The sequence below is a fragment of the Asparagus officinalis genome, chromosome 3, assembly GCF_001876935.1.
Source record: "Asparagus officinalis chromosome 3, Aspof.V1, whole genome shotgun sequence".
Lineage (NCBI taxonomy): Eukaryota > Viridiplantae > Streptophyta > Magnoliopsida > Asparagales > Asparagaceae > Asparagus > Asparagus officinalis.
The window spans coordinates 8890449-8917017 of record NC_033796.1 but is presented as its reverse complement, the minus strand read 5'-3'; the positions used below and the strand labels follow the sequence as shown (position 1 = coordinate 8917017).

At 38.2% G+C, this 26569-nt stretch overlaps 1 protein-coding gene and 2 long non-coding RNA genes across 11 annotated transcripts; 1 reads left to right on the top strand and 2 right to left on the bottom strand.

The window, feature by feature from the left end:
* LOC109834584 (probable carboxylesterase 1) lies at window positions 528-4512 on the top strand. Its single transcript, XM_020402619.1, has 2 exons — window positions 528-1452; window positions 4340-4512. Exons 1-2 carry the CDS (start codon window positions 528-530, stop codon window positions 4510-4512), a joined length of 1098 nt encoding a protein of 365 aa, XP_020258208.1.
* Window positions 12480-14363, bottom strand: LOC109832874. 5 transcript variants are annotated; one of them, XR_002245017.1, is made up of 8 exons: window positions 14278-14363; window positions 14096-14158; window positions 13934-13988; window positions 13752-13828; window positions 13567-13645; window positions 13395-13432; window positions 12764-13311; window positions 12480-12664 (listed from the first exon to the last, which is right to left on the bottom strand). It is a non-coding gene; the product is annotated as an uncharacterized LOC109832874 (long non-coding RNA). The 5 variants fall into 5 exon arrangements; XR_002245019.1 differs by lacking the exon at window positions 13395-13432 and having other exon boundaries at window positions 12764-12829; window positions 13040-13223; XR_002245015.1 differs by lacking the exon at window positions 13395-13432 and having other exon boundaries at window positions 12764-13223.
* On the bottom strand, window positions 22313-26562 carry LOC109832878. Of its 5 annotated transcripts, none has more exons than XR_002245032.1 (7): window positions 26083-26562; window positions 25940-26002; window positions 25678-25870; window positions 24304-24341; window positions 23972-24203; window positions 22795-22967; window positions 22313-22341 (listed from the first exon to the last, which is right to left on the bottom strand). It is a non-coding gene; the product is annotated as an uncharacterized LOC109832878 (long non-coding RNA). The 5 variants fall into 5 exon arrangements; XR_002245030.1 differs by having other exon boundaries at window positions 22314-22356; XR_002245029.1 differs by having other exon boundaries at window positions 22316-22361.

Below are 26569 nucleotides of genomic sequence, written 5' to 3'. Positions count from 1 at the left end.
ATAAAAATCATAATCTCCGGCCCACCAGGAATACGAATTAATCACTTACCGTCTTGTATTACAGAAACAAAATAATAACTAAGTGCACATAACCAAAATAAGGATCCCAAGCAACGAAAGAACAAACTTTAGCATACGCAGCGAAGAAGTCAGTCGAGGGCAATTGGATACGAAATAAGGTCCCCCTCTCTGGCTAGCTAGCGATGGCCGCCATCTGCCTCCTCATGTGCCTCTCTGCATAACATTTTTGCCCGAGCCGAAGCACCTATCCAAAATAATGCTAAGTGCACAATTTCATTAAGGAGGTCAAGAGATATCTTTCCAATGGAGAACAACCATATGTAAACATCTCGTTGCATCTTGGTTCCATTACCAACCGAAAGGAACTTGCCAACAAACCCCCTGACTATTGCATTCGCTTCATTTTTAAAGATTAACCACAGTTGATCTCGAATTATATAATACTGTATATAACACTACTAATTTCCTAAAAAAATCAAGAAATCATCTGATCTTCACTGTCATCAATGGCTTCCACCGATGAAATCGAATTCGATTCAAGATTCATCAGAATCTACAAAAGCGGCCTAATTCAACGTCTAATACCCTCCGATTTCGTCCAGCCTTCCATCGACCCAGAAACCCGAGTTTCATCAAAAGACATGACAATCAATCCGCAAACATCTCTTTCGGCTCGAATCTACCTCCCAAACCTCGCTCATTCCCCGAGTTCAAGACTCCCCCTTATCATTTACTATCACGGCGGAGCCTTTTGTCTGGGATCAGCGTTCAGTTCATTTACACACAACTATCTTAACCCTCTCGTTGCTCAACTCAACATTGTGCTCGTCTCGGTCAGCTACAGGCTCGCGCCAGAGCACCCAATCCCTGCAGCGTACGACGACTCGTGGGAAGCTCTAAAATGGGCTGCAGCCCATGTAAACGGAGAAGGCCCGGATGATTGGCTCTCAGCCCATGCAGATTTTGACAGGCTGTTTTTGGCGGGAGATAGTGCCGGAGGAAATATAGCGCATAATGTGGCGATGAGAGCAGGAACGGAACGGGTCGGTGACGGGGTGGAGATCGAAGGATCGGTTATGATACATCCGTACTTCTTGGAGGGAAAGAAGAGTAATTCTACTGAGGATATGGAGAAGATGTGGAGGATGACGTGTCCTTCGACGACAGGGCTTGATGATCATCGGATAAATCCGATGGCCCAGATGGCGCCGACTTTGATGGGGTTGGGGTGTAGAAGAGTGCTGGTTTGTTTGGGAGAGGACTTTTTGAGGGAGGGAGGGAGGAGTTATTGTGAGAGGCTGATGGAGAGCGGATGGGAAGGGGAGGGGGAGGTGTTTGAGACTAAAGGAGAGGGGCATGCGTTTCACGTGTTTGATGTTGGGAGCGAGAAAGCAATCGCACAAACTAGGAAAATTAGTGACTTTATTAATGGTATTTAGGCTGTTGTTGGGTTTGAGCATGTATATCAGGTCAGCATCTCTTCTTCTTCATTTTCCCTCCTTTTTGTGGGGGTGGCCAGGTTTGGATCCACATGGGTCTGAAAACTATCTAATAGATGGGTTAAGTATAATCGTATGTGTATGTGCAAGGCCCTGTCCCTTTTTTAACCCAAATGACCAATTGTTACTTACGTGTGTGCATGCGTGTGTGTAGAATTTCTGCCATATGTAAGTGCACAAAGTAGTAGTAGGTATAATGATTATGCTACTCATGTGACAATGCCACTGTTTAAACTTGAGTACATATAGGCAATAAGCAACAAACCTAGAATTCTTAGGCAAAATAGAAGTTGTCTAGTGGTTAGACCGCATCATTTAAATGCACTTCAGCCAAGTGCAATCCTAACAGTTTTGATCCCATTTTAAATATGAATTTTGCCTCAAAATGAGTTCATGGTAGTTGGTTAAGGTAAAATCTGACTATACAATCATGTTGAACATGGATTACAAAATAGTAAAATGGAAAGACCGTTCAGCTTGGAAAACATTAAAAAAAATCACTATAACAATATAACAATTGGAATACATTGGTGCATAAGAAAGGAAAACCAAATAGTGTGTTCAGTCAACAACAAAACCGGAGCATGTAGGCAAGCGTACCTTCGGCCTATATTTGTTGTCATTAGTCCAAAAAATGATGTCTCATTACAGTTGCAGAAGTATGATGTGCGTTGCAAAAAACACAATATTGAGATGCCAAACATGAAACATAGCAGGGACGCCCTGTCCATATAGAACTATGTACATCAGTAAATTAAGACATGCTAGAATGTAAGACATGTAAAATAGACCTAGTATATACTCAAAACTATGAACTGATGGGTACATGAAAGAACTTAAAGAAAAAAGATAAGGTTATCCCACGAGGCCAAAACACCCAGTCTGTCAAAGTTTAAGTCTTTCCAGTTTTGGGAATCCACCAAGATTAACTAGGATAAACTTTAATCCAATTAGGGCAAACAGATGACGAGAAGCTATCCTTATGACCTAATACCTGTGAAACCAAGAGATTCCCAGACAAGGTGAAAAAAAACAACAGAGTGAAGAGGTTCAAAATGTTGAGGGTTCACATAAAACAATCAAAATAAGATATAAAAATAAATGAATAAATTATGAACAATTTATAACGGTATTATTGTTATGGTGTCTGAAAAGTTATATGTTATGTAGAAGGGCAAATATGTAATTCTAGATGTAGCATGTAGCCCTAGTCTCTATCTATCTATATGGATGCTCTCTCTAGTAACATTAATTTTTAACAGGAAGAAAGAAAGAAAGAAACTCTAGTGCAGCGGTGGACGTAGGCAAATTGCCATACTACGTAAAAATCTGTCTTTTGTGATTGTTTTTTCTTTCTTGCTTTCTCGCTTGTTTGTAGGAGATTCGATTCCTAACAAAAATATATACGAAAGGTGACATGATATTGTAGGCAATTAAAGTTAAAACGAACATATAATTATTGGGGTACAATAAGTGGGACTTTGGACTATCTAATAATTCAAAAACCCGGTGTTATCGAAGGTGGATGCCTCATTTCACCTCATGCGCCCTATGATGCTAAGCAATGACAAAACACACGCATCTGAAGCGACAATGCCTTTTTGTGCCATGCGCGAGGGAACTTCGCAGCACACTTGCAATGCATAAGCTCGTATATTTTTTCTTTTAACATTTCAATCGGGTTTGTATACCTGATAACTCATATCCCAAAAAGAAAATACATCCATTACACCATTTCAGTAGCTCGATTGAGAATCCTAACTCATTCTTGTTTACTATTTGATTTTTGCCTCGATATTAGTCTTGATTTGAAAAATTATGAACTTTACTACCATGTTGGGTGTGTTAATATTATGAATTACGACCTCACGTTGTGATTAGGTATTAGACATTACTTATCTTGACAGAGTTTTTATGTGAAAATTCACAATCATGTTCTTCCATTCGTGATTATCTAATTTGAAAAAATTATGCATGCGATGTGTGCCTCACTTCACTCGAGAACACGCATCGCATTGTGCCTCGTCGCGTAATGGGACTTTACGCCCTGCATCGCACATTGATAACACTACAATAGCCATCTTTTTTGGGCCAAGTTGTCTGATGCGACATTGTCAGTTAGGTAACTTTTTCAAGAACGATATTCAGATTCGAAGCAAAAATCTCGAGTAACTAATTTAAATATTGGTGTTGATGTTTAAATAAGAAGATCTAACATCTACTTTAATCCACTTTATATAAGTGCGTCATATGGTTTCTAAAATGTTAGCTAAGAATCCACACATGATCAACACAGTTTCAAAAGCATCTAGGTTCTTGCCCATAAATTTAAACTTAAAACATTTTATCTACTCGCATGTTTGCCTATTGCATAAAAACATGCAAAAAAGTGACACAGGCAGAAAGAATGTAATACCCTATTCCCATAAATAGTCATTCTTGTCCATGAAACCAAAATCAAATTGTTGCACTAGCAATATTATATAATTAGACAGAGAATAAGACAATATGAAAATTATACTTACTGAGCGGAAGTTCAACGAGTTCACGGATAAATGTCAGTCCGTCCGTTACGGCAATTGAATGTGAACTTTGTTGTGCATCGTCTAGATGGTGCACATCGATATGCTTCATGCGAGGCCTGTTCAGACCCCTATAGGTCGTCATATTAGACTAGGCCAAAATTTGGGCGAAGCTCTCCCAGATCATACTAGTTTTACCAGTTACACTAGTTTGTAGCTTGTCAGGTACTCTGATACCTGACAAGTGCACCAAGAGAAGGACTTTTTATCGTGTTTCCAACAATTTGGATATTGTAGGCTACTCTAATACTGACTGGGCAGATGATCCCCTTGATCAACATTCTATTAGTGGTTACTGCACTTTTGTTGGAGGTAATTTAGTCACTTGGCGCAGTAAGAAACAGACAGTTGTTGCTCTCCCCAGTGCCGAGGCTGAGTACAAAGCTATGGCTTATGCCCCAGCGAGATGACTTAGATTCACTCCCTACTGCAAGATATGGGTATTGTTCTCTCGATACCTATGAGGCTCTACTGTGACGATTAAGCAGCTATCTACATTGCAAGCAAATTGGATTTTCATGAGCACACAATGCATATTGAGGTGCACTGTTATTTTATTCGTGATATGGTGTTATTTAAGAATATTGTTACTTTACATGTTGATCAATTGATCTGATTGCTGACATACTTACAAAAGCTTTATCGCGACTGTTATGGTGTTTTCAATCGTCAAAATGCAACCATTTGCCAACAACGGACAGAGATACTTCTGCATGCAATGTCGCAATTAAATTGACGGCTAAGACCAACAAGGGCTCCAACTTAGCTGACTTGTCGAGTCGACATTCCTTCATGTCGACTCGAAATGCGGTACTAGTCAACCCTCTTATCAAAGACGACTCGCAACGAGCCCTCTCGACCTGCTATTCGACGCCCAACAACGACTCGAAAGGCATAACTTCTCGGCGAAGCTAGAGGACGACTTCAGCATCGAGCCTCTCCCGCTGACACAACGTCGACATCGCATTTTATACTTGGCAGGCGCCATCATACCTCTAGCGCCGCTAGCCTTCATGACTCATCGGACCACGTCGGTGCCACCATGCCTCAAATCGCGTAGCATTTAATTCTGAGGTGATCTCTCCTCCAGTCGCCAGCTGACACCTTTAAAGCAAAAGCTGACTCAACCGCCAGCTCATACTTCTTTATCGTCATCATGTGCTTGGCTACAATGACGATTCTACCCTTACACCATCAGTATAAATACAATGTACTATTCTAACAGAAAGCTTCTTCTGAAAAGGTTTCTCAAATCTTATCTTCTAAGATAGATCTGCAAAATATACTGCACACACAAGAACTCGCAGTTCTTCACTTTTCCCACTCAAGTTCACCAGCTAACTTGACTGTCGGAAGAACTGGGGAACTGGGGAACCAGTCCCCGTCAAGTTCTTCACTTTTCCCACTCAAGTTCACCAGCTAACTTGACTGTCGGAAGAACTGGGGAACCAGTCCCCGTCCTCTTACGGGTTTCTATATGTGCAGACTTCAGTCACTCAACTCAGAACTGGATATTCGGGGAAAGAAGCGGCTCCTTATCAACTTCACCTGCATCCAACCGCGGATATAATTGACTGTGTGATCACTTAACATCAACAACGACCGTTGTTTGTTGCACTTTGTAACAAGCTTTATTTTGTTAAGTGTTTTAATCCCACATTGGGTACACTTGTAATATTGAACTATCTACTCATCTATATAATAGAAAGGACCGACCCATAATAAAATAAAGTCACATTTTCCCATAACAAGAAGAATCCAAATTCATTATTGGTTTCAAAAGAGGGGAAGAATCATATGTTGTGAAAATTATTTTATCGATTATCATATGATGTGAAAATGAACATTTCAGAATTTGAAATGATTTTCCAATTCTTGGATACTATTAATAATAATTTTGTAGCTTCACTTTCTCTGTTTTTTATTACAATATTAATATTTTGACTTTCTTCATTTCTCATTAGTTGTGGGTGATTCCCGTGATGAACTAATATTTAATCAAAAGTTCCAAACAAGTGGTGGGTTTATCCGGTTGTATCTGAGAAAAGCCTCATTGTTTAGTGGTAAACTATAAAGCCCTAGGGTGGCCGGAGGCATTTGAACTTGCACAACAAAATGATGAAGAATTCCAGCAAGTTCGAATCAAGGCAAACAATGGATGTTTCCTGTGGGTAATTTTGCGACAACTTTACCTTTTGTCCACAGGTTTAAAAAAAAGACTAAATTGCGCTGTTAATTGAGGAAGGAAAAAGAAAGTTCTCTGAACTTTTTGTGATGGAAGTGCCAACAAATAGTTTTTGGAGGTTAAATTAGCTATACCTCTTAGAATAGAGGGATGTATATGCAATTATCCCTATTGCACATATACGATTTAAATCCCGTGGGAAGTGATGACCAATATTTTTGGCCACAGGTCAAGTCAAGACAGGAACCCTATGTTCATGGCCCAGGGGATACAACATAGGAATTTGAAGATCCGACTATTTTCGCTCTTAATGTATCTTTTAAGTAGGGCTACGCAATCGGTCGGTCGGTTCAGTTTTTAGCCAAATTTGGCCAAACCGAGCCGAACTGCCTATCATTCAAAATCAAACCAAATCAATTCAAGTCGGTTCGGGTCGGCTTGTTCGGTTTTCCCTTGGGTACAAAAATATTATGTTCAAATTCAATTTCACCTCTAATCTGTTGACGAAGAAAGAAGTCTCTTACACTTCAATTTATTAAAATTCATAAACTATCAAATGCTATTGAATATTAGATGTAGAAATCAAAATCTTATTCCTGCCAAAGCTTACATAAATTTTTTTTAGAGAAAGCTTACATAAATAATTAAAGTGATCTCAATCTGATAGACAAAGTAAATAAAATATATGTAATAATTTGGATGTTAAGATAGTTTCTATAAAATTTTAAGTTTGATCTAAAGAGAAGTCGGATCCAAAGATTCTCTTGCATTATGTGTATCAATCGAGGATAAAAATTAAGAAAAGATTAGAATCAATACTATGGTTTAAGTTTCTTATCTCCAAAGTGAATTGATCCAAAGTAGAAGAAACGAATAAATAATAGAAAGAGGTAGAGAACTAGAGATGATGAAAAGCCCTAGAATTGAAGAGAACACCATTGTTGGGGTATTTCATTGCTATCAGGTCGTATGAGAAAAAAAGATATCAAGCTGCAGCAAAGCAACTCTATAAGAACTATAGTGGGTCGGGTTTAAGCGGATGCGGATAGTAATTAGAATGTGTAATACGATTCGGTCGGTTCGTGCGGTTCGGGTTGAAAAAACTTCAACCCGATCCGAACCGAACTCTAGTTAAAATCGAACCGAACTATCAAATTTCTAAAAGAGGATGCATTTTGATGGAATAAGAGATTTCATAAGTACAATCAAAAGCAGGTTCTAACTTATCCAGAAACATTAATCCAAAAAAATTAAAATTAAAATTAAAATTAAAATTAAAAAAAGAAAAGAAGAAGAACAACAACAAAGAAATAGATGAATGTAAAAAGTTATTCGAGCATAAAATGTAACTTCTAGATGTAGTTATGATGGGTTGATTACAAATAATATAGTGCTAATTTATTTAATTTCTACAAGAACATTACGGAATTTGAACCAAATTACAGTTTAAATAGTTATAAATCTATACTCTGGCAAGAAAATTTACGACAAGATTATCCGGGATGTCTAAGAAATTCAAAAGCAACACCTTATTCTTAAACATATTCTACATAACTAAAAAGTTAAATTATGATATTATATATAGTATAATATTACTAGCACTTTTTAAACTTCCATTGTGCACTACCAGAAATTAAATATGTTCTTGCATAACCTAGTATTCTTTCCAATGCTAACCAATAAACTCAACATGCTCGCATGAGCATGCACGAACATAAAGTTACCCCATGTGCATGTGCTTGTGTGCTCACTTCAGGTAAAGTGCACTCAAAGAATAAACAAACACTGTAATAAATTCTTTAATTCTCTGCTCTACCATACGATGGTCTATAATTATTTTTCTAAAATTATACATCATATAGAATACATGAAAGTTACAATATTTATTAAAATCTACGTACTGAAACAAAAAAAGAAATTTTGTCACTTGCTACAGTTGACCTTTTATTTTACCTCTACAGTATCATAAATGCAGCCTATGGCATTTAAGGCGATTTCGATGAATATAAAGCTTGTAAATTGAAATTATAAAATACTTCTGGATTGAATGTTTATTGAATTAAAAAATCCGCAAATTGACCAGGCTTTAGTGAATATGACCCAACCCATTTCAGGTGCCGCTTGGCTTGAACAAGCCATGAAGCTACCTGACTTAGTGCATCTCTTATCAACCTAATTTTTGTTCAGTTTATTGGCAAACTACTTCACCAGCATAAGTCACAGTCAACCGATCCCATCACCTACTTCACCGTATCAATCATAACAACCTATTCCAGAAAACATACCAAACATCATACCTGAAAGAGTGAACACATCTGAGTTTTCAATCTCAGCCTTCACTGAATATGAAGCCTCGGTAGATAAGGCATCTCTTTCAGTAACTTTGTGGATAGGAAAGAAACTTTATTGCTGCCTGTTGCTGCCACAATTATCATTTGTTTCTTTTGTATATATCTCCTAGGTCTTAAGTATCACATTAATTCTCATACACCAGTAGTATATGCTATCCCGTAGTCATGAGCTGTGAGATGGCCTTGTAAATGTACGAATAAGAGCCATCTGCTCCTAGCACCTTGTTTGGAAGTAAAAGAAAGTATAACCTTCTTGATTAAAATTTGTTACACAAATCATTTTTAAGATATTACTGAAAATAAAGGTAGCCGGACACAATGCCCATGATTCTGACAGGAAGCACATTCAACCATTCTAACCAGGCTTGATGTTGTATTTCAGGCCATTTTCTCTTTTTCATTTTCTTTTTCTTTTTTTCTTTTTCTTTTTTTTATTGTGCGGGTAATCAGGGTTACAAATGGGTCGAATCCATCTAAAACATGGATCAAGTATAACCTTGTGTATGTGTATGTGCACCGCCCCTTCCCCATTTTAACCCAAATGACCCGATTAATACTTCTAAATACACAATTGCTTTCATATGTAAGTGCACAAAGTGGCAATGGGTATGATGATAATGCTATTCATGTGATAATGCCACTGTTTAAACTTTTATTGCATCTAGGCAACAAGTAATAACTGCAGCATTCTTAGCAGAAAAGAGAAGTGTATAATGGTTAGACAACTTAGTATCATTTAAATGCGTTTCATCCATAGTGCAATCCTGGTAGTTTCGATCCTTTCTAACTATGAAGTTTGCCTCAAAATGAGTTAGTTTCATCCATAGTGCAATCCTGGTAGTTTCGATCCTTTCTAACTATGAAGTTTGCCTCAAAATGAGTTATGGTAGCTGGTTCAGATAATCTAACTATATAATCATGTTGAATATGGACTACAAGGTTGGACCTCACAATTTTCCTATAAAGATGTGGCCTGACCGAACTTAATTTCCATCACCAAATACAGGTACCACAAGTGACTCTTCGATATGCAATTACCAATTTCATCATCGTGGCATAGGCTCCAAAAAGGTGGCAAATTTTTAAAAAGATGCCAAAATTAGACAATATTTTCAATATGAGTACTAATTTTATACTAAAAAAACAATTAATACATTGAGCTTCAATCTAAAAACTCCATATCAGTAAGGATATTAATTTATGGCCATTTCCCACAACTATTCTAACATTGCCCGTAGGAAGGTGGACAAACTATCCTAGTAATGAAAATAGTCCTGCAGATTAGTGACCTGCCTTATAATTTTAGCTGACTTAAAACTTCAGGGGATGCTAATTCACATTTGTACATCTTAATCATAACATATAAACCCCAGGTAGAGAAGACACTTAGGATCACATCATCATGTGAGAATGCTCAAAACTGTTTAAATGATGCTACAATGTACAATTACATCAAGTAAAGCTAGAATAAATTTAAGTGGATAGGACTTAGGAGCTCTCGTCCGCCACCTTTTTCAGCGTTTAGTTTTTGATTTGAGATCCTTGCTAGTCATCAAAGCTATTTTTGAGATGTGTGCATTGATTTGTGACACATACTAGCATAAATCTCAAAGCAAAATTATTGGATAAAAAAGCTGGTGGACAACAAGCTCCTATCCACTTAAGTTTACAAGAGTTTTACTCCAATTATAATTTATATCTATCTAATTTAAGCCAAATAGGAAAGCAGTTACCGTAAGTACTAAAACAACTAAAATGGAAAGAACTTTCAGCTTGAAAAAATAAATCACTATAACCATATAATACCAGACTACATCTGTGAATAAGAATAAAGGTAAACCAAATAGTGGGTAGAGTCAACAACAACAACAAAAGAATCATATAGGCACGCATACCTTCAGCCTCTGTCTGCCGTCATTATTCCAAAATTTGAATGGGCCATCAGAACTAGCTTTTGCAAAAGTTTGATTACCTACCAAAAATTTAGATACCAAACAAAGCAGACACACCACCATACGTATAGAGCTATTAGATATTTGGAAAAACTAACACATGCTAAAACATAAGACATGTAAAATAGACCACGGACGCGTATAGTAAACATTGTGAGCTGCTGAATACATGAAAGAACATAAAGAAAAGAAGAAGTTCTTCCAAGAGGGCAAAATGCCCAACCTATCAAACAAAAAAGGAATTTACAGTACACCCATGATCCAGTGATCAAGATGTTTCCCACTGTCAAATCTTATCAAACAAAAAAGGAATTTACAGTACACCCATGATCCAGTGATCAAGATGTTTCCCACTGTCAAATCAAGCCCTCAGAATTGGGTGATGTCCAAAACCAAGATGTTTCCCACTGTCAAATCAAGCCCTCAGAATTGGGTGATGTCCAAAACATAAAGTTTGAGTTAAGTGGCATGCAAGAATCCAAACAGTAAGTTAAACCGTACAGATCAAAGTTTCAGTCTTTCCTGTTTTGGGAATTCCTCTAAGATTAACTTAGATAAATTTCAATAGAATTAGCCAGTGGATGATGAGAAAATATCCTTATGATGATGTGTCACTTACTAAATTAAGAGAAATTCCCAAAGAAGGTGAAAAGACAGCAGCGTTCAAAGGTTCAAAATGTTGTCAAAGCGCATACAACAACCAAAATAAGGTATTGAGTAGATAAATAAATAGACAAATTATGAAAAAATCATATAAGATATAAGAAAAATGAATAATATTGTAGGCTATCAAAGTTTAAATGAATATAAAATCAATGGGTTACAACAAAGTAGGAATTTGAAATTTTGAACTATTCAATAATTCTATCACCATCTTTTTTGGAATTTGCCAGCTGCTAAATTATTTGAGAAATGGTATCTAGATTTAAAGCAAATAGGGTTACTGATTCAAGTAATAGTGTTGAGGCTTAGTTAAAAAGATCTAACACCTAATTGAATCCACTTTGCATTGGGGCATCATATGGTTTCTAAACTGTTACAGCCCAGAATCCACACGGAATCAGAACATGAGTTCAAAAGCATCTAGGTTCTAACCTCGTGAGTATAAATTTAAAATATGCTTGTCTACTTGCATTTTGCATTTTCAAGAAAGTAATGTTAAAATGGAGGCCTTTCCAGGAGGGTCCATATAAGGGGAGTGATAAGGGATGGTTTTGCTTGACATACATTGATAGCACACAGCCTCTAGTCGATTGAAACACATTGTTCGCTCACAGCATCTAAACACTTTTCAGCCTAGCAGTTTCCTAACAAATGTCAAATATGCTTCGCCTCAGTTCAACCTCATCCTTATTCTTCAGTGACAGATGCAGAATCCTCCCTAGTCCAAAACCCCCAACCCCAATCATTTCCATTGTTAGTTTAGACAACATAGACTACCAAGAATGGCAATAAACAAAGATGCAAGTGTTACTTCTGAAAGAGCTACTTACTATTACGTACATAAATACAACCATCTCTATAAGCAATGTAATGGCCAGATCATACTCAAAGTATCCACTACGCATAGCTTCATGTGGAAAGACATTAAAGGTTTTAATCCAAAATTCGAAACAATAGCGGTAAACAATCAGTTAAACTTTAAAATGTCAGAGAACCTTATACAGGTGGCCCATAAGCTATAATTAGATAAGGCAATTGGATGAATACATGCCAAAAAATGACACAACCAGAAATATGTAAAATACAATTACCATAAACAGTCATCGCAGTCCATGAAAATTAAAATCATACTGTTGCACTTGCATTTTACATAAATTAGGAAAAGAGAACAAAACATATGATGTGATTTTTGAAAATCTAATCAAGTAACTCGATCTCCACTTGCCTCAAAGTCTTATCGCAGTTTCCTGTGGCGAGGTAAGTCAACTGTTCAATCCAAGTAACTTCATTGACAGGTGAATGACATAGGCTGGCCACCACATGGCACATATCAAGGGCCACATTTTGACATTCTCATCACATCCTCCGGTGAACACTTGGAGCCATCATCCTTCCAAGTAGAGCACAGAACCTAATTCATACAAATGAGTTGTTAGCAATAATATTTTTTCAGTTACTGCATGGTAGTTTAAGGGAGGAAATGGGTTAAGCATCTAATATATAGGAATACCAGTTGGTCAAGGCGTATGGCGGCCTTCGCCTCACTGTTGCCTGTCATAATCTCCACGAACCTAACCTGCCCATCATTCAAAGCAAAACCAGAAGAGCCATAATAACATCCAGGTAGCAGATGTATGGTATCAAAGTTATTGCAGAACTCATAAAATTAAGGTCTATTAACCTAAAAAACCTGGTTATCCCAAGAAGCAGCCATCAAGTAATTTGCCTTGGGACAGAAACTAAGGCTAGAGATCTTAAACTTGTAAGGTTTGGGGTTCACATTTACCACGTTGCAATCCCGGACTGTCATATTTTTAAAGTTAAGCTCATGCTGGATATCTTTTGACTGCACAGGCAAATGGTCCAGTAGCTCCCTACTTTGAGGCAGATGTTGCACCCACTGCAATCGCCCGCACCCACTGCAATCGCCCTGATCAAGGTTAGGGTGATACTTCAGGATCGACTCATTCCTGATAAAGGATTGGAGGTCGGTGATGTTTATTCGGAAGCGGAGAAGGATCACACGTGACAGCGAATATTCAGAAAATTTCAACCAAACTTCTACGGATAAAAATAACAAAATTAGATGCACAGAATTCAACCAACCGTACTCTATGCAGCCTTAGACCACAATCACAAACCTAAATTCAGTTATGCTTATGCCCCAAAAGCTTAGAACCTAAACCAAACATTCAAGTTGACATCTTTTCAGGAAACCCTTTTGTTAGGTGCCAACAATTACTTAAAAAAACACAAAACATCCCAAAAACAGAGATAATAAGGTATCAAACAGAATAAATTACAAAATCGTACCTCATAAAACTTGTTAGGGTTCACATTCCCCACTGCACCGATCCAAGAAAGCACAACTTATTTCTGTAAACTCAGCCCTCTAGGGATAAAAAGTACAAAATCGAAACAAATTAGACAATATTCAGAGAATGGAGCAAAGGAATTGCTTAAACCCTACAAATTTTGACCAATAGGATAAATCATACCTCAAAGACTTGTTAGGGTTCACATTTTCTGCTGTGTGACCTCGCATAGGGCTATTTATTTCTGTAAACTCAACCCTCTAGGGATAAAAAGCACATGATCGCAACAAATTAGACAATATTGATATAAAAGAGCAAAGGAATTGCTTAAACCCTAGAATTTCAACGAAACGGATAAATCATACCTCATAAGACTTGCTAAGCAACAAAAATGCAACAATTTAGAAAATATTCTGGCCCCTGTGGATAATAAGAACAAAAACGCGACAAATTCGAGAATATTCAGGAAAAAGAGCAAAGGCTTTGCTTAAACCCTAGAAATTTCAATGCAACGGATGAAATTATACCACATAAGACTTGTTAGGGTTCGCATTCCACGCTGCGCCCGATCGAGAGAGCAACATTTTTTCCTATGAACAAAATCGCACCAATTTAGATAAGAACCAGGAAAAAGATAAAATGCCATGCTTAAACCCTAGAAATTCCAATCAAATCCAAGAAAAAAGTAGAGAATGAGAGAAGAAATTACCTTAGTTTTCGTGTTATTTTTCTGTCTTTTGCTCTTTCTTCGTCTAAACTTTTTTTTCTTTTTCACCAGCTGAGTTTAGAGAGAGGCGGATTATTATTTTTATATACAGGAGAATACAGCGTAGCGTAGAACTGACGCCGCAATTCATCGAACCGGGTCGGGTTCCGAAACGGGTTTTTAATGAAATGGACGGACTAGATGAGAGATTGATTATTTGGACGGCCGATGCTTAGCGTAGGATCTACGCTGACTTTCTGACTTTAAACGCGTAGCGTATTTGGAGTTGCGAGTATGTTTTCGGGTCGGATCTTTTGACAGGGCTGTTTAGCATGCGTTTAAAGTAATAAATTAGCGGGCTAAAATGAGCTTAATTAAACTGTGCGTTTCAACATGTTAATCCCTTAAATTGTTGAAATTAGTATTTTTTAACAAATTATTAAAATAGCTATCCTGGAATTAGTCCCTAAAATTGTTTAAAAAATCGAGCGCTTTTTACTAGTCCTACGTAGTCTTCGAAAGTATAAGAATTGCTTATTAAATCTTAAAATCTTACAAGTAGCTCCAAAATTAGTTCCTCGAATTAATAGAAATTGCAATTAAATTTCCCAATTTAACAAGACGTTTCAAAATTTGTCCTTAAAATATGGAGTATTCTCATCAAATGCTAGATATGCGTCTCCGTCCATGTTTAGCACAATCTTCATTTCACTTTGGTACATCAAAGTTTAGCTATTTTTTACACTTTGATACTTCAAAGTATTTTTCAGCACTCTAATACCCAAAGTTACTTTTCTTAACACTTTGATACCTAAACTTTGGGGTACCAAAGTGAAAATATGGTTTTTTATTTGGAAAAAACTTTTTTTATCATCTTTGCATTTAAAACTTGATTAAAGAAATATTAATTTGCTTAAAAAAACGAGAACTTGCCTCAAACCCAAGTTGATACCCTTTTTATCATAGACTAGTGGCTGAGGCAGAACACATTTGTGCGAAATTAAAAGAGATGCTATCAACAGCTATGCTAGTATAAATAGGTGTATAAAAACATTAATGTAGAAAATGATATATGAGCATTAGATCAACAGCTATGCTAGTATAAATAGGTGTATAAAAACATTAATGTAGAAAATGATATATGAGCATTAGGTAACTCACAAAATAATGACTTATACACCTATGTGTGTAATAAAGAAATTGTTATTAACGTTAATGAAGTTTTAAAAAAAGAAAAAATAGTTATTTACATCTTGATTATAATAGAACTGAAAATCATATAAAAGCCTGTGATGCCAACATTTCCATTTACAGGTCAACGTCGAAGAAGAAATGTAAACTGAAAGAACAAACAGTGTAAGCTATACCCCAGTGAAAATCAAAGAAAACTTCTATTTTCATCAAACCACTTCTTTAGTTCTGCAACTTCTGCATATAGATAGATAAAATTAACTATTAACTATAGGTCTGAATATAACCAGATGAATGCTGGAGTTGAATAACTTGTTTTCTCTCCTTAATTTTGAAAAATGTACAAAATGGAGGCATGTCTAGAGAGGAAGACAGAAAACGTTGGCCCCAATTGCACCGTTTGTATGATTATATTTTGCCTGGCTCTTTGCTTCCTACCTTTGTAGATCGCAGACTTCATTGAATTTTTTTCGTTGCTCTATAAAATACTTGTTTTATTATCGCTTCATGCACCATGCTTGTTAAATGTAATTGAGGAAACATAAATCCATGGCTAAAGTTTTTCAGATAAGGACTCATATTGAACCGAGCCATGAAAGATTGGTAAGAAATTGTACCTCTATGAATTGATGTTATTACAAAGTGATTTAACCAATCACTGTCGCCACATTTCTGGAGGTGAGAGAACCGGACATGTTCTGCACATTGAAGATCTGATCTATTGTATAGTGCAAAATTAGAAAAGCTGACAAAATCCATTAAGAAAACAACTAAAAAATTCCACAATAAATAAAATTTCAGATTGAGATTAAGAATGGAAGGTGTTTTGATGTTCACATGGAGAAGAAGATCGTTCTTTAATGTTATTTTACATTTTGGTTCCAATGAAAAACGTGGTAGATGAAGATGAAGTAGTTTGTTAAGTTTAGGAACCTGTAATTAAGATTTTCATAATTTATCCCTAAAATGACACTCAAATCCTTCGCATTGTATACGGGTTTGATGGAATTTTTAAAACAATGACATCTATAGGGGTAGAAAACCAAAACCGAACCAAAAGACTTTTTTTAGATAGAGTAAGAGATACATAATAGAATACGTACATGCCCTTGCTGAACAACGTTTAGGTTGGCTCTCTAGGATGTGCAGCCCATATCAAGTCAAGGGCACGGAGATGTTGGCAATATTCTCCCGAGGCAACAAGTGTTGGGGATTCGAAACAATCAATCGAACCATTGCCCTTCCGAACCTTGTGTTTGAGAGTTGAGCAAGAAAGAAATTCACCACAAATCAAAGATAAAAACTTGTAGGAAAATAAATAAGAAAGAGCACACTAGATTTAACGAGGTTCGGCAACGTGCCTACGTCCTCGGGAGCCACACCACGCAATTCTTTGATTACTTGAAGAAGATTACAATGCTTGCAATTGGCCTCTCTCTCTCTAAGATTTCTAATCTCAAAGAGCCCTCAAAACCCTCTTTTTTTCGTGCTCTTTTTCTCTCTCAAACCCTAAAGGGACGTGTTTTTATTTATAACAAAACACAATCCCAAACAGATTAGGATTCTAAAACGAGTCTGGCACACCCTAGTGTGGCGCAGACCACACCCATGGCAGACAGGACAGACTCTGCCCCTGGTGTGGCGCAGACCACACCCATAGCAGACAGGACAGACTCTACCCCTGGTGTGGCGCAGACCACACCCATGACAGACAGGGCAGATTCTGTCATACCCTAGTGTGGCGCAGACCACACCCATGGTAGACAGGGCAGATTCTGCCACACTCTGGTGTGGCGCAGACCACACCCATGACCTGTCTTGAATTTTCATGCGATTGTTGATTTTGATTCTAGGTTTGGGTCTCCACTCTCAAGACCAACAATCTCCCACTTGGAGATTAAACCACCATCAATGAGCTCTCCCGAACTCCGCCTTCTCGCAAGCATCTTCTCCTACTTAAAAAATCCATTCTTTAATCATTAACATCCCGGCGATCTCGCCGATCCTCGTAGTGTGGCTCCGCCTTCGTCTTCTACTCATGAAGACCAACTGAAGTTGCGCACAACTCTAGTTTCTCAATGGTGACTGCCTTCGTCAACATGTCCGTCGGATTTTGACTCTCCAAAATCTTTATCAAATACAACTTTCCGTCTTCAACTAGCGAGCGTATAAAATGGTATTTGACGTCGATGTGCTTCGTTCTGACATGATATACTGGATTCTTGGCGAGATGTATAGCGCTCTGACTATCACAATAAAGAACTTCTCTCCCTTGCTTCAGATCCAACTCTTCCAAGCACCCGCTCAACCAGATCATCTCCTTGCTTGCTTCAGTCACTGTGACATACTCAGCCTCGGTTGTAGACAAAGTCACAATCTTCTGCAGACGTGAGACCCAGCTCACTGCTGTCGACGCTAAGGTATAAACATACCCCGTGGTGCTTCGTCTCGTATTATGATCACCGGCGAAGTCCGCATCCACGTATCCCTGCAGCACCAACTCCTTCCTCCTGAAACATAATGGCTTGTTCCTTGTCCCTCTCAAGTACCGCATTATCCACTTCACAGCCTCCCAATGTTGCTTTCCTGGATTGCTTGCAAATCTACTCACAACTCCCACTGCATGGGCGATGTCCGGCCTCGTGCAAACCATCATGTACATAAGACTCCCAATGGCCGAAGAACATGGCACCCTGCTCATATACTCTCTATATGCATCTGTCTTAGGTGATTGCTCTTCAGATAGCTTGAACTGACCTCCAAGAGGTGTGCTAACAACTTTAGCATTCTGCATGTTGAACCTCTGAAGTATCTTCTCAATGTATTTAGCTTGGCTCAATCTCAATGTCCCTTCAGCTTCATCCCTACTGATTCGCATCCCTAGAATCTGCTTCGCTGCACCCAGATCTTTTATTGCAAATTCCTTTGCTAGCTGCTTCTTCAAACTGTTTATCTCCTCCAAACATGGTCCTGCTACCAACATGTCATCAACATACAATAACAAAATAATGAAGCTGGACTCAAATCTTTTGAAATAACAGCAATGATCCGAATTGCATCTTCTGTAGCCATTGTTCTGCATGAAGTTATCAAACTTCTTATACCACTGTCTCGGAGCCTGTTTCAAATCATATAAGCTCTTCTTGAGCTTGCACACTATCTCTTCCTTTCCTTCTTCAATGAAGCCAACAGGCTGCTTCATGTAGATTTCTTCATCCAAGTCACCATAAAGAAAGACAGTCTTCACATCTAACTGCTCAAGAAAGAGGTCTTCTGCAGCCACCAAACTTAATACCACTCTGATGGTTGTGAGTTTCACAATAGGGAAAAATATCTCCGTGTAGTCCACTCCTTCCCGCTATTGAAATCCCTTTACTACTAATCTGGCCTTGAATCTCTTGCTTCCATCACTCTCTTGTTTGACCCGGTAAACCCATTTGTTATGTAAGATCTTCTTCTGAGTAGGTAGCTGGGCTAACTCTCATGTTTTATTAGTGAGTAGAGAATCCATCTCCTCCTGCATCGCATACTCCCACTATTGAGATTCACTCACTTGCATTGCCTCTTCATAGCTTTCCGACTCACCGCTATCTGTCAATAATAAGTAGTCAAGAGATGATAGATATTTGGGATTTGGTTTGGGTACCCTGGATGACCTCCTAAGCTCCACGCCCTGGGTAGTTTCTTCTGCACCTGGAGCCTCATCCGTTCTGTGGTCAGAACAAACATCATCTCCCATATCTGGAAGTTCCTCTATATCCATGTACTTAGATCCATCTGTATCTGAAATGCTGCTCCCACCGCTTTGGCTATCCTTGGCATCTTCCTTGTTCTTGTACATCACATCCTCATTGAATATCACGTCCCTGCTTCTGATGATCTTCTTGTTCTTCTCATCCCAAAGGCGATACCCGAACTCATCAATGCCGTATCCAATGAATGTGTACTTCTGTGACTTAACTTCTAGCTTGTCCCTGACATGGTCACTGATGTGAACATAAGCCACGCAACCAAATACCCGTAAGTGTGAGAGATTTATCTTCTTGTCACTCCAAACCTCCTCTGGAATCCCAAAATCTAATGGAACTGATGGCCCGTGATTAATAAGGTAAGCTGCTGTATGCACTGCATCTGCCCAAAATGTCTTAGGCAGACCTGCATGTAACTGCATGCTCCTAGCACGCTCTGTCAAGATCATGTTCATCCTCTCTGCAATGTCGTTCTGCTGCGGCGTCCCTAGAGTAGTCCTCTCTAACCGAATGACATTCGTAGCATAGAACCTCTTGAACTCCTCCAGCTCATATTCCCCACCATTGTCTGATCTCAGACACTTCACCTTCAGATCTGTCTCATTCTCCACCATGGCCTTCCACTTCTTGAAGATTCCAAACACCTCTGACTTGTGCTTCATGAAGTAGATCCACACCTTTCTCGCGCCAAAAGAAGACACACTGGCTGGATCTCATACATCTGTATGAATCAACTCTAGCTTCTGAGCCTTAGGTGGTCTTCCACCCTTCTGAAAACTAACCCTCTTCTGCTTCCCAAAGATGCAGTCTTCACAAACCCCGACTTCTACGGCGTCGATCCTGGTTAGCTTTCCTTATGAATGCAAAATCTTCATCCCCTTTTCGCTCATGTGTCCTAGCCTGTTGTGCTACGGATCTGTACTCTCTTTGCCAGCTGTAATTACGAGGGTGTCACTCGCATGTAAGGTGAGGTAGAGAGTTCCTAATTTGTTGTCTCGAGCAACTATCATTGTACCGTTGCAGATCCTCCACGAATCCCCAGTGAATGTCGAAACATAGCCTTCTGCTCCAAGCTATCCTACCGAAACAAGATTCCTCTTCCGTTTCGGCACGTGTCTCACGTTCTTCAAGGTCCACTTAGAGCCCTTCATCTGAACTTGCACTTCACCCTTTCCAACAATATTACAGGGCTCGTTGTTCCCCAAATACACTTTACCAAAGTCCCCCGCTACATAATTCTGAAATAGCTTCCTGTTAGCAGTAGCGTGAAAAGAGGCTCCTGAATCGATGACCCAAGAATCCGAGTCGCTGTCCATTGCAAGAATCAAGGCATCCTGCACGATATGAGCCTCATGTTCACCCGCATTCTTCTTTAGACTTTTGCAGACTGAAGACATATGACCCTCCTGGCCGCAGTTCCAACACTTTCCTTTGATAGGCCTAACCTTCGAGTTCGACCTCTTCTTTACTGATTTTGACCGATTCCTATTCTGGTTTCCTTTCTTCTGGCTTCTGCCTCTGCTCGAAACTTAGAGCTGAACCTGAACTTTCTGATTCGGACGATTTTCTTCTAACCTCCTCGGATAGAATCATGCTAACAACCTCACTCAGCTTCAACTTCTCCTTCCCCGCCGAATTGCTGATTGCCGTCACATAACCTGCCCAACTATCCGGCAACTGCGATAGAATCAATAGGACTTGCATTTCGTCATCAAACGTGATGTTCACGGAGATAAGCTGATCAACAATTGTGTTGAACTCACTGAGATGCATCGTGAAGGACCGTCCTTCTGCCATATTGAGGTTGAAAAGAGTTTTGACTAGATGCACCTTGTTTGTTACCGATGGTTGCTCGTACATCTTCGCGAGCGCTTTCATAAGCCCCACCATCGTCTTCTCCTTCAGAATATTGTGGGCTACTGATTTGGCAAGCGACAACCGGATTTGCTCTAGAACCTTCCTATCCAGCACCTCCCAATCACCATCTGACTCCTCCTTCTTCTTTTACTTTTCCTTGCACATCAACGGGCGATACAAATTCTTCTGGTACAGATAGTCCACCATCTGTGACTTCCAGTAGGCAAAGTCTGAACCGTTAAACTTCTCAATCTTTGATTTGATTTCCTCTGCCATGGCTCTCTTTCACACAAATTGCTGAACGAAGCTCTGATACCAGTTGTTGGGGATTCAAAACAATCAATCGAACCATTGCCCTTCCGGACCTTGTGTTTGAGAGTTGAGCAAGAAAGAAATTCACCACAAATCAAAGATAAAAACTTGTAGGAAAGTAAACAAGATATAACACACTAGATTTAACGAGGTTCGGCAACGTGCCTACGTCCTCGGGAGCCACACCACGCAATTCTTTGATTACTTGAAGAAGATTACAATGCTTGCAATTGGTCTCTCTCTCTCTAAGATTTCTAATCTCAAAGAGCCCTCAAAACCCTCTTTTTTCGTGCTCTTTTTCTCTCTCAAACCCTAAAGGGACGTGTTTCTATTTGCATAAAAGCCTGTGATGCCATAAAAGCCCGTTATGCCAACATTTCCATTTGCAGGTCAACGTAGAAGAAGAAATGTAAACTGAAAGAACAAACAATATAAACTATACCCCAGTGAAAATGAAAGAAAACTTCTATTTTCATCAAACCACTTCTTTAGTTCTGCATATAGATAGATAAAATTAACTATTAACTATAGGTCTGAATATAACCAGATGAATGTTGGAGTTGAATAACTTGTTTTCGATCTCTCCTTAATTTTGAAAAATGTACAAAATGGAGGCATGTCTAGAAAGGAAGACAGAAAACGTTGGCCCCGATTGCACCGTTTGCATGATTATATTTTGTCTGGCTCTTTGCTTCCTACCTTTGTAGATCGCAGACTTCATTGAATTTTTTCGTTGCTCTATAAAATACTTGTTTTATTATCGCTTCATGCACCATGCTTGGTAAATGTAATTGAGAAAACATAAATCCATGGCTAAAGTTTTTCAGATAAGGACTCATATTGAACCGAGCCATGAAAGATTGGTAAGAAATTGTACCTCTATGAATTGATGTTATTACAAAGTGATTTAACCAATCACTGTCGCCACATTTCTGGAGGTGAGAGAACCGGACATGCTCTGCACATTGAAGATCTGATCTATTGTATAGTGCAAAATTAGAAAAGCTGACAAAATCCATTAAGAAAACAACTAAGAAATTCCATAATAAATAAAATTTCAGATCCAAGAGATTAAGAATGGAAGGTGTTTTGATGTTCACATGGAGAAGAAGATCGTTCTTTAATGTTATTTTACATTTTGGTTCCAATGAAAAACGTGGTAGATGAAGATACTATGATTTTGAAACAGTATGGTCCAGATTATGAAGGTGGGGAAGTAGTTTGTTAAGTTTGGGAACCTGTAATTAAGATTTTCATAATGTATCCCTAAAATGACACTCAAATCCTTCGCATTGTATACGTGTTTGATGGAATTTTTAAAACAATGACATCTATAGGGGTAGAAAATCAAAACCGAACCAAAAGAAGACTTTTTTTAAATAGAGTAAGAGATACATAATAGAATACGTACATGCCCTTGCTAAACAATGTTTAGGTTGGCTCTCTAGGATGAGCAGCCCATATCAAGTCAAGGGCACGAAGATGTTAGCAATATTCTCCCAAGGCAACAAGACCTCTTGCTACTCGTCGCATTGTTAAAACTTTGTACATTTGCTGCAGGGTTTGCTGCCAATGATTGTCTGCCTGTTCCATGAAAATAAGGCGGAGTTAGCATCATGATGCAGAATAAAATTGAGTTGTTAGCTCCATTGTAATTATAGTTCCCCTAAACTATTTACAATACACCCTCTTGAACTCTTGGAAAATCTCATAAATGATATTAACGGATAGAGAAATAAGTTTGAACTATGACATACCAAAGTTTATGCTGAAAAAATTGAATGAAGGGATTTTCCAATAGATTAGAGGATTTAGTATGATTTTAAAAGTTCATGGAGTTTCTCTGATTTTTCAGTGTTCACGAGGGTTCTGTGCGAAACAACCCAAAGTTTATGGGAATTTGGTAAGGTTCAGCTTTTCTTTGACCCACTTGCACATACCGAGTGCAGTTGTAATTTTCTACAAACCAAACAGATTGCTGTCTAAGCATTTATTACATGCATTTGCTGCTTTTCATTCATTAACTAGTTTCAGACAAGTATTTTTGTCTTCCATGCTTCTTTAAGATATGAGCAGCAAATGCCATAGCTAAGCTATCACAATTTCCAGTTTCTATACAAAAAGAACATAAAGCAATTAACGATCAAAAATAAAGATTATGGAGGATGGACTTGCAGGTAAGATCATGACCGTACAGAAAAAGGATTCATATAAACCATTAGGTTATAGCAATTGGATTCAGAGAAATGAAGCGAAGTGTTCCCGCCAAAACCTAAGTTGCATAAGTAAATTTTAAGATTTTTGCAAAGGTGAAGCAAACTAATTAAACAGTAAATTAAGCCCTAGCATTTAGATAGACTTTACAGCTTTGTTTCAAGCAGAAGGCAATAAATGATTTGGGCTCAGAATCTGAATTCTTTTACAAATTGAGTTCCAATACTCTCTTTTCATTATGGCAACTTAAGTCCTCTTCTTCTTCTTCTTCTCCTTATCTATCTCTATTAGCATTTTAGAAAGGAAGTATTGAACAGTATATGAGAGAACAAAACAAAAGAAAATGCATATGATGAGTGTGAGTGGCTTTTCACCCGAGTAACAAACTAAAGCTTCCATCTTCCCACATGGCATTAGTCATATGTCCTATTTAATTTGCCACACCAGAAGCTCCCAAGGGCTCAGATGTAGACTCTGGACAAGTATTTGTTGAAGTTTCTCCATGCCCCGGGAATAAGCATCTTCAGCTTGTTGAGAGGACTGTCCGAAGCTGTAGACAGCAACCAGAAGCTGCTCTGTCAAAGGTTCTACCTGAGCAAAGTGAATCTGTGCAAAAAATAAATAAAAGGAAAGGAAGTATAAGTGGTTAGAGATCAGGTAGTGTTTATGAATATTGATTGGTCTTAGCTCAAAGTTATCTACATACTGTTTATTAGATACCATAAAGACCCAAATGCATATTCCCTGTAAACAGAAAAATCAGTCGGATCGTCAAAACGGATGTGTTAGTATTGTACTAAGAAAGGCTGTCTCAGTAAACCAAATATAGTAAAGTTTATCTTTAAGTGGAAACAATTCAAACTACTCGCTGCGTGGAAACAGTTCAAACTACTCGCTCTCACTCAGGATATCATAGCATTATATTGTTTTTTTATAACATTACATGTATTCTTTGGTTAGTATTTGAGGTTATAACCTTCTTTCAGAGCAGAAGAAAGAAAGGGGAGGTAAAGAAAAGGGAAATGAGACGGAAAACTACCCACCAAACCCAGACAAAAATAGCGGAAGAAAGAAGGGAAGTAAAGAAAAGGGAAATGAGACGAAAAGCTACCCACCAAACCCAGACAAAAAGAGCAATAATATTATTTAAACCGAGTGATATTCCTTATATATATGCTTTCTGAATGAAGAGTGCGTGATTGTTGAGGCGAAGTATCAGTTAATCTGGGGTCAGCTATCGACCAAAAATAAACATAAAAAGGACGCAGCCTTTTAACGGCACTATATGGTGTGAACTATTTATTAACTTGCCTTTAATTGCTCTGAAGTCTGAAAACCTCTAATCCGTAGAAATAACCGCTCCATGATTGTTTTCCACATGCGCGACATGAAATAGAAAACATCAAAAACTTAGCAGCAATTGCTTTTACATGGAAAAGCTCATCATAGTGGTTCACCACACTTTCTACAAGCAACCCGAGCTCAATATCTGACAAATGTGCTTGTAAAGCAGCTCTTAGTTGATTAATCTTAGCATTCTTTTTATCGGCCCAGCGTCCATCTTTCATCTCAAAGAACAACAACACCTACAAAAATTCAACATGTATAGCATTAGGGCAATACAAATAATATAAAGTATCATGAATAAATGTCATTCAAAAGTAGAAACTGAAATGAACTTCAGTATAACACTGAAAAAGTTAAGGTCCATGAATAAATGTCATTCAAAAGTAGAAACTGAAATGAACTTCAGTATAACACTGAAAAAGTTAAGGTCCCGGGCATGTATGTATTCAGTATCATTTTATCAAAAGTTTTGAAGCCTATATGTAATAGGTGCCACTTAAAATGTGTTGAGATATGTCTCGTATCTAATTTAGTATCAAATGGGCTTCAAGCTAATGGGCCTTTGGGCCAATTAGTGCTAGGTTTTAGCACTATATAAGCATCTCTTGTGTGTGAGAGACTTGTGATGAGATTCGGGCTCTTTGAAGAGAATATGAGTGGAGGCAATGTGTGTATGTAAGGTTAAGAGATAGTGAGAGATGAGTGATTACTCTTGTATTGTTCTCCCCCGTACATAGTGGATTCCTCGTATTGTTGTCCCGTTGATGTAGGTCGAACTTGGTCGACTGAACCATGTAAATCTCGGCGGTCTTTCTTCTTGCTTGTTTTGATTGCTATCTTGTGAACTTGTGGTTTGATCTCCGAGTTGTGCAGACCGAAATCAGGGATCATATTTCCGGACAAAATGATGACTGTGTACTTAGTAGCTATAAAGTGTTCTACAATTAGTTAGCATTCAGAAGGGAACCAAAGGAGATATAACCTCAATAGCTTACCTAAATTACCAGATCTAACAAACCAAGACTTGAATCCCCTGCATGACCACCAGCATCTACACCCTACAATTCAAAAAAGTTAATCAGCTTACAAGCGTGATTAAGATACCATCAAATGATCTTTGTTGTCCCTGATGTCTAACCCGCTCAAGCTCATGCTCACTTTGAGCCACTTTTATGTGACTAGTTTCTAGTCGTTGAACATAAATTTGCAGACAGATTATAGGCTGAAGGAGCTCGAATTTGCATGAAAGTACATTTCTTGCCAACGGCCTTTTCGTGCGGCTTCCCTATTTTGTGCAAGACGATGTGATACCTGCTTATGAATTTACTTAAGCATAAATTTCTGGTAAACATACTGGAAATATTTGTGAGACTTGATTATAATGGAATATGTAAGTGCATGAACATTTGAATACTTAGCCAGGAAGAGAAAAATTGAGTAGGAAAAAGTTAAAATATGATCTACGAACCAACTGTAATTAATGGCATCTATTTAGTTTACCACAATCCAACATCACCTTGCTAAAACATATTGAGGTAATACAAAACATTAGAATGCAACCCCACAAGGAATATGAACCATGGGAATCGCATTCCTTCAAACCATGATTCCAGATAAGAATAATG